The sequence below is a fragment of the Equus asinus genome, chromosome 22 (genome assembly GCF_041296235.1).
Source record: "Equus asinus isolate D_3611 breed Donkey chromosome 22, EquAss-T2T_v2, whole genome shotgun sequence".
In the NCBI taxonomy this organism is placed as follows: Eukaryota; Metazoa; Chordata; class Mammalia; order Perissodactyla; family Equidae; genus Equus; species Equus asinus.
In genome coordinates this window covers 54,559,640-54,568,474 of record NC_091811.1, presented here as the reverse complement: position 1 = coordinate 54,568,474, position 8,835 = coordinate 54,559,640, and the positions used below count along the sequence as shown (strand labels likewise).

Below are 8,835 nucleotides of genomic sequence, written 5' to 3'. Positions count from 1 at the left end.
GTGCGTGTCTCATCCTGTGTTTGTCCATGAGTGTGTATGTCAGTGTGTTCCAGTCTCTCTGTGTGAGTGTCGTCCCCAATCCCCATCCCCCCCCTGGATCTCTAATTAGTGGTTTGGGGTTTGTTCCTTTTCCCTCCTGTTCCTTCCCTCAGCAGCGGCGGGCGGGCGGCAGCCTCAGCAGCAGCAGGAGCAGCAGCAGCAGAAGCAGCAGCAGAAGAGCAGCAGCCAGGACTCTGAAGTCAGAGTAGGATTGTAGGATCGGAGCCTGAGTGGGAACAGGAGTGGAGCTGGCCTGGGAGAGGAGCGGAGCCCCCCAGGCCCCTCAGGCCACCCCTTGCCTGCACTCCCACTGCCAGACCTCCAGAGAGACCCAGGACACCCAGCCCAGATCCCCCAGGTACATGATACTGGGGAGCTCTGGGAGGGGTTCCCACAGATGCCTAAGGGATTGCTGGGTGCGGGGTGTGGGCCACCTGGGCCCACCGGCCCTTCAACCCTTCCCGTCAGCACCCCCCAGGACGCCCTGACAACTTGCCCATGTCCCTACCCCCTGCCTCCACCCCTTCCCTGGAAGCCCTGTGTCTCCTCTCCCGCCCAGATCCCTTCTTTGGGGAGCTCAGCAAATGGAGCAGGAAATTTGGACCCTCTGCCTCCCTCTCTCGCCCTGCTCATTGGATCCGGAGCCTTCTCCGCTGGGAAAGCTGTAATTAGAGGGTGGATCCCTACAGACAGAGAGCAGCCCCCCCACCCCCCACCCCCCAGTCCCTTCTAACTTTAGATCTCTTCTCTCCCATTCTCCCATTCTCCCTCCCTCTCCCTCTCCCTCTCTCTCCGGCTCGGCTCTCTCCATCTGCCTGGCTCCTTGGGACCCAGCCTCAGGATGGCGTCCTCCCTGCTTGAGGTAACTGCCCCCTCCTCCCCCCAGGACACCAGCGACAATCTTAATGGTCCTAATCTCTGCCCGCCCCCCACCTCCAAACTCACACAGACAGTTGCTGTGGTGCCTGTCACTTCCAGGGGTCCCTCTGAAGAGAGAAGAGTCGGGTCAGAGGAGGGTAGTGGAGGGCAGGAGAAAGGGTTGGAGAGAGCAGGGCCAGAGGTCAGAGAGCAGTCAAAGGAGGATGAGAGAGGATGAGGTCAGAAGAAGGCAGGGACCCCTAAGGTCAGCCAAGCACACCAACTCTGAGGAGTGGAAAGGGATGGAGGAAGGAGGGAGAGGAGCGGGGAGCGGGGAGAGAGGGGTGGGAGACAGATAAGGCACAGCAGATGGGAGAGAGAGTGAGAGGATGGTTGAGTGGGCACAGAGCAGCATCTGGGTATAGTTCCTTGGGGTCCTCTTCTGGAACTCTTAGCCTCAGCAGAGTCTTGTCTGGTTTGTAGGTGGGGAGGGGGCTGGGCCTCTGGGCTGGTGTGTGCAGGAGAGGAGGTGAGCTACCAGAGAAGGCAGAAGGGCAGTCCTGTGCATGTGGGGGGGCTGACCAGAGGAACTGGGCCCAGGCCTGAGAGGGAACCAAGGAGGAGGGCCAGGGTCTGAGGCCGCCTGCCCGGCTCACAAATATTTAGCTTTCAGCCAAAGACAAACTCAGCTCTATTTTGGGAGTGGGAGGCTCCAGGGCGGACTGGGCCACTTCCCCTCCAGGCTGGGACCCCAGCATCCCTTCCCTCTGGCACTGGAGGGAACTAGGGTACCATGGGGGTCAGAGTTTGGGGTCTTGAGAAATCACTGACTCTCCCAGGGCGTCTGGGGCACTCAGGGTGCATGGCTGGAAACGGAGGGCTCACGGGCACTCAGAGCCAGTTTGAATGTCCTGATTCTCCTGCTTCTGGGTCTCTGACTCTTTCTCTGTCACCATCTCTGTCCTGCTTTCTGGGTCCCTCTCAGGAATTTGGGGCCAGAGGGCCCTCCCTTCAGCTCAACCCCCTTCGGTCACCTTGAACTTTCTGCATTCTTGGGCCCCTGAGAAGCTCCCATCTTGGCTCCCAGAGCCCCAGCTCAGGTCCCAGGAGTGATGGGCCTGTGGGAAAGGTGTGTGGGGGACAGAGCTGGCGGCCTTCACCGCCTGTGTTCATTGGCCTGAGTGTAAGTGTCAGAGTGTAAACCAGCACGCCTGCACACGTGGCTGGCTCTGTGAGAGCACAGGTGTATGTGTGTATAAGCCAGGCCGTCTGAGTATCTTGTTAACCCAAGTGAGGAATGGTGTGTGTAAAGCTAGGCGATAGTGAGTTTGTGACCAAGTTCGAGGGAATGGCATGCAAGCCAATGGGATAGACACCAGGCCCTTTGTCACTGCTCTGGACCTAGTCAGGGGTCCCCAGGTGTTGTGTTCTACCCCCCTGAGGGGAGATTGCTCACCCTGCCGTCTCCCTACTAGACTCTATATTGAGCCATCATTGAAACACTGTGGTTGGTCTTGAGGAAGCTAGAGGACCAAGGTGCATGGAAATCCTGGGTCCACCCAGGGCAGGGGCAGTGTCAGTGGGCATGGGCATCATGCCAGAGTGGCCAGCGTGGCACTGGTGCCTGGGGGAGGGGCTGGCCCAGAGGCCTGCTGGAAAGACACAGGATTGGGGTAGCGCTTGGCAAGACAGTGTGTCGTGGAAACTGGATCTTCACGTCCCTCAGTCCCTGTGAGCTGGAGATGCCCCAGCACAGGGGCATTCCACTTCTTCTGTCTCTTCCTCCTGTTTTTTGGGTACCTGGGCCCTCAACTTTCTCTCTTCCCCTGTCCACCACCAGGAAGCCCTTGGCCTGGTATGGGTGGGCTCTCCGGCAGTGGGAAGAAGTTGGGGGTTCAGAGGGGGAAGCAGTTGCTGCTTGATGGGAGGCTCACCTGGGCTGAGTGAGATGACACAGGGGGACAAGGGGTGGGGGCTGGGTGGGGATGGGGAACTGGAAGTTGGGAGAACTGAACAACTTGGGAGGAGGCCAAAAACATGGAGAACTGGAAACTGGGACCTGGGGTGCTCAGAGCCCCCTACCATCAGCCCTTGGATGTATAGTGAGCTTTCCAGTGGGAGGTCAGCTGGGCAAGTGAGCTCCCTGGAAAGAGGGGGCTCCCATCTCGGCTGCACATCTGGGTGAGAGCTCTGGGACAGCTCCTTAGCTCAGCCCTTCTCCAGAGACTCCCCCTCCAGCCTGGTTTTTGTTGTTTTTAATGGATGGTGGGGTGGAGGCAAGGGGAAAAACGGCCAGAAGGTGGGACTCCTGGGCGTCCTGTTCCCCCCAGGTAATACATTTGATCAGGTATGGGGGACATCTTTAGAACTCTGAACCCGGACCGTCTCCCCAGTTCTCAAGACAAGAGAAGGAAACTGAGGCTGTGGTGAGACTTAGCCCCAGGGCCCCCAGCTTTTGGCCTCCAGACCGTCATCTGAGAGGGTCTGGTGCCTTGCACCCCTTTCCCTGCCCGCAGGGACCCTGGGGGCCTCAGCTCCCCAGGGCTGGGGTCTCCTGTTGTCCTGGGGCTGCTTGCTTTCCTTCACCTCTCCCTCCCTCCCCACAGCTGGGTGGGGTCCCTGGGCTTGGCTGAGGCCCCTGTGGCCACAGTGTGAGGGCCGGGCGGGGGGACGGCGTCGGCGTTTTTAAAAATAAACCGACCGCAGGGAAACCAGCGGAGCCGAGCCGGGCCGGGCTGGGCAGAGGGGGAGGGGGCGGTCAGGGGAGAAGGAGGGAGGAGCGGCCTGGTCTGGGGGTTTTCTGGGGCCCAGCACCGTGGTGCTTTGAGCTTAGGTAGGAATCTGCCTTCCTCCTCCTCCTCCTCCCCCTTCTTTCTTCTTCCTCCTCTCCTTTCCTCTCTGTTTTCCTTTGGCTTCCTAGCCCAGTCACTCTCCATCACCTCTCTTTGTTTATTCTGCTTTCCTCCCTCTCCCTCCCTTCCTTTTGTCTTTTTACCTTCCTGCTCTTTTGGGTCCCTGCCCATTTCACCCCCTAATGCCACTGTGCCCCTCTGTTGCCCCTTTCCACACCCATGGGGGCTTTGTGTCAGGTCCTCACCCTGTGCAGGGTCCTTTGCTCCCCGTGTCTCTGGGGCTTAGCCTCTCTCCTTCGCACTCTACATTTCTCCTTCTGCTTTCGGCCCGGATCTGACTCCTGTGGGGCTGCCCTGCCTCAGCCTACCCTCTGCTTGGGAGATCTGAGCTCCGGGGAAGGACTCAGGGCCAGATTTGAGAAAGCTTTTGGTGGTTCAAAATTTGGGAGTGCATGGGGTCAACAGGACTGAGAGAGGTGACTGGGCAGGGGGAGCAGTGCAGAAGTGGAGACGACAGCTCACGCCCCCCACTGCGACAACCTCTAGCATTGCTGTCACACACACATACTGCATGCTAGGAGCTAGAGGGGAGGGCTGGGAACTCTGGACTCTTGGGTTCCTTTTCAGCTTCATGGGGAAGGCACCAGGTACATCGGCTTTTGAGGATCCCAGTCAAGGAAATGTACAGGGTCAGCTTTTGACGGCACGTTTTTTGGTGGGATTCTCAGTAATGGATGCCTGTCTATGCCAGCCGGAGATTCTGGAGGGCATCTCTTCCTGTGATGTCCCGAGGCTGACCCAGGTAGGGGTACCATGAGCTCCTGAGGGATAGTAATGTCAGGGTGGTTCGACCTGGTAGCACGATGGTCATTAGGGGCATTTTATGTTTCTAAAATATCCCCATGCCTGCATCTACCTGTCTTCCTTCACTCACTGTGCTGGAAGGGTGAATAGAGACCAGTGATGTGGGCTACGTGTTAGGAGACACTGAGGCACAGAGGGGTGTGCCTGGGAGCCAGTATCTTAGCCACCCCAATTCCCTGCCCTGGAGGGGTACGAGGACTTCGGGCTCTTCCCGCCCTCCCAGAGGCTCCGTAAAGCAGGAGGTGCCCACTGCCCGCTTGAAAGACATTCTTGCCTGAGCCACAGTCCTGGCTTGGCGGCAGCCTTTTTCCCTCTCAATGTCCCAGTGTCTCTGCCGTTGCTTCCTCTTGCTCCCCAGCCCGAGTCCCTGCCAAGAGATTCCTTACCAAGGACATGAGGACGAGGCCTCGGGGAGGCTAGGCCACTGCCTTAGTCAGGAGATGAAGTGGAGACAGGAAGTGGAATACGGGGTAAAGCTGGGAAAATCTGGAATGGGGGCAACCACAGTCCCTAATACCGCACCTTCTCCCCAAGCTGCTCTTTGAGCCTCATCTTTCCTCTCCACGTCCCTGACCATGGCCTCTGCTCTGCACCCACTTCCAGAGGTCAGGATCGCTAAGTCTCACCTCATCCAGGTGCTGCCTGCAGCCCCAGCTCCTCTCTCCACTATTTAAGAAATAGCCCCTCGGAGGCCCTTGCACACACCCAACAGCTCCACAGTGAGCTCAGCTTCCCGCCTCCTGGGTTGGGGTGTTAGGCTGCTGTCTTGGGCCTCTGCTTCCCTTCAGTGACTCCATCTGAGCTCTGCCCTGGGTCCCAGGCCTCACTGGCCCCCTCTTACCCCTGTTCCCCATTGTCTTCGACTCTTCCCTGACCCCTTTGTTCTGTTCTCCATGTCTCCAGGTCGCAGTCCTAGAGTTGGCCCTTCTTCCAGCACTTTCTCCCTCCCCTTAAGCAGTGCCCCTGTCTCTCCACAGGAGGAAGCTCACTATGGCTCCAGTCCCCTGGCCATGCTAACAGCAGCGTGCAGCAAATTTGGTGGCTCCAGCCCTCTGCGGGACTCAACGACACTGGGCAAAGCAGGCACAAAGAAGCCCTACTCTGTGGGCAGTGACCTTTCAGCCCCCAAAACCATGGGGGATGCCTACCCAGCCCCCTTTTCAAGCACCAATGGCCTCCTCTCACCAGCAGGCAGTCCTCCAGCACCCACCTCGGGCTATGCCAATGACTACCCTCCCTTTTCTCACTCATTCCCTGGGCCCACGGGCACCCAGGACCCTGGGCTACTAGTGCCCAAGGGGCACAGCTCTTCTGACTGCCTGCCCAGTGTCTACACCTCTCTGGACATGGCACACCCCTACGGCTCCTGGTACAAGGCAGGGATCCATGCAGGCATCTCACCAGGCCCAGGCAATGCTCCCACACCTTGGTGGGACATGCACCCTGGGGGCAACTGGCTAGGCGGTGGGCAGGGCCAGGGGGATGGGCTGCAAGGGACACTGCCTACAGGCCCTGCTCAGCCTCCATTGAACCCCCAGCTGCCCACCTACCCATCTGACTTTGCCCCCCTTAATCCAGCTCCCTACCCAGCTCCCCACCTCCTGCAACCAGGGCCACAGCATGTCCTGCCCCAAGACGTCTATAAACCCAAGGCAGTGGGCAACAGTGGGCAGTTGGAGGGCAGTGGTGGAGCCAAGCCCCCCAGGGGCGCAGGCACAGGGGGCAGTGGTGGATATGGGGGCAGTGGAGCAGGGCGCTCCTCCTGCGACTGCCCCAACTGCCAAGAGCTGGAGCGCCTGGGGGCAGCCGCAGCCGGGCTGCGGAAGAAGCCCATTCACAGCTGCCACATTCCCGGCTGCGGCAAGGTGTACGGCAAGGCCTCCCACCTGAAGGCCCACTTGCGCTGGCACACGGGCGAGAGGCCTTTCGTCTGCAACTGGCTCTTCTGCGGCAAGAGGTTCACGCGTTCGGACGAGCTGGAGCGCCACGTGCGCACTCACACCCGGGAGAAGAAGTTCACCTGTCTGCTCTGCTCCAAGCGCTTTACCCGGAGCGACCACCTGAGCAAGCACCAACGCACCCATGGCGAGCCAGGCCCAGGCCCACCTCCCAGCGGCCCCAAGGAGCTGGGCGAGGGCCGCAGCGCGGGGGAAGAGGAGGCCAGTCAGACGCCCCGACCTTCCGCCTCGCCGGCACCCCCAGAGAAAGCCCCTGGAGGCAGCCCGGAGCAGAGCAACCTGCTTGAGATCTGAGCTGGGTGGAGAGTCTCCAGCCCCAGGGCTGTCTTGCCAGCCTCTCCTGGCTTCGTGGACCACTGCTTGCCCCTCACTCCCTTTGTCCTGTGCACGCTGCCCTTTGGGGATCTCTCTGTCTCTCCTCTGGCCATTCTGGGCCTGGGAATCACCCTGCTTGCCTCCTCAGCCCACCTCCTCCCCAGGCCATGAGCCTGTTCTGCAAACGCTCATCTCAGGCCCTCTACCTTGTGCCTGATTTCTGCACTCTGGCTTCCTCGCCCTTGCTCACAGCCTCTCTCTCTCCTCTCACCACATCAACTCACTTTCCTTCCATTTGGGCTCCCAACACTTTGTTCCTCCATCTCACTAACTCCTTGACTTGCATCCTTTCTGCTTCCCAAGCTTATTTACCGCTATCCCTTAGCTTCCAGGCTCCAGTCTTCTCAACTTCTTATTCTACTGCTTTCCGCGCTCCGGAGCGTTCTTCCTTTTTACAAACACAATGATGATGATGATGATAATTTATTGCCCCCTGGTGGCCTCTTCATTAGGGACCAGAGTTAGGGGGATTGGGGCTAGTGACCTGGCAGGAAGCAGGGTGCCAAGAGGGGGGCAGACCAGTGGGGATCTGATCCCAAAGATGGGGTGACCCCAGGGTCAGGGAGGCTGCCCCCAGGCCTGTATATTTAACCCCTATGTTCCAAGAGAAATGAATAGTAATAATAATAATTCTATTTATCTAAGTTATGATGACAGGTCAGGTAGAGTGAGCTGGGGAGGGAAAGAGGTCCATTTCTACTAGGGAACTTTTAGCCAAATGCATCTCTGTAGAGAAAAAGTGTTAGTGGAGATCATGTTAATAGAATTTCTATCGTCAGGGTCTCAGTTAACGGGGTTTCTCTTTTAATGGGATCTCTGCTAATAGGACTGACTAGCAGGATCTGTTAAAGAATTGATGGGGTATCTCTCAGTTAGGAGATCCCTAATATTCCCAGCCCCAGCCAGAAGCTGTGAAACCTCAAGTCCTATGGAGGGGAGGACTGGAATGTACCCCAGCTCCCCTGACCCCAGAGCAGGTTCTTCCACTGCCCCACCCCTGACACCATGACCCCCTCAGGCTCCTCCCTTGTTGCCGTGGTTATGGAGAGTTGCAGCTGCCATCTTAGACAAGCTCTTTGGGGAAGCCCACCTACCAAGAGGAGGACATTGGTTTGGCGGTGCCTCTCCTGAAGAATAGGTGGGGAAGGCTTTCTCTGGGATCAGATTCAAATAAATCAAGTATTTATTCAGTGCCTCCTCTGTGCAGGGCACTGTGCTAGGCTGGTGCCTGGAAGCCATGAGAAGGAAGAATTGATAGAGCTAGGCGGACAGAGGTCCCCAAGCTGATTTGGGGGTGCGGCCACAGGCCCCCAACCTGGGACTTCCGATGCTCCCAACTCCACCTCCAGTGACTTTTAAAGCCGCTTCGTGCCTTTGAATGCCTTTCCTGTGACTTCGGATCCTCCTTTTCTATCTCCTGCTCCCCTTAAGGCCCCGAGTTCAAGGGTGAAAGTCGCCGGAGCTTGGGAAGGGGGTCATATTGTGGAAAGGGAAGGGATCGCGCCCTCATGGAGTCTTTTTTTTTTTTAATTTAATAAATAAAAGTTCGATTTTAAATTTTGTCCTGGTGAGAAAGGGGGTAAAGAAGGGTGAGCCACAGGTTTTTCCTTGGCAAACTGGGGACTCCCCATGGGCATTCTATTATGCACGTTGGCCCAGACTTCCTCGGCAGGGCCCTCGGGCGGAGCTCAGTCGCTGACCGCCCAGGGCGCTCTGCAGAGCTGGGAAGGCCGAGCGGTTTCCTGCCCGGCTCTTCCCGGGACTCTGCACCCACCGACCCTGCCGGGGCAGTAACCTGCCTGCGCGCCGCCCCGCGCTCGCGGCGCCCCGGGCCATGCGCGGCTCCCGGCGGGCGGACCCGGCCTGGCACGCACCCCGCCCCCTGCCCC

At 58.6% G+C, this 8,835-nt stretch overlaps 1 protein-coding gene across 1 annotated transcript; it reads left to right on the top strand.

The window, feature by feature from the left end:
- The first annotated feature begins 200 nt into the window (after window positions 1-200).
- On the top strand, window positions 201-8,500 carry SP7 (Sp7 transcription factor). Its single transcript, XM_014847522.3, has 3 exons — window positions 201-397; window positions 874-901; window positions 5,591-8,500. Exons 2-3 carry the CDS (start codon window positions 881-883, stop codon window positions 6,863-6,865), a joined length of 1,296 nt encoding a protein of 431 aa, XP_014703008.1. The 5' UTR covers window positions 201-397; window positions 874-880; the 3' UTR covers window positions 6,866-8,500.
- Window positions 8,501-8,835: the final 335 nt, after the last annotated feature.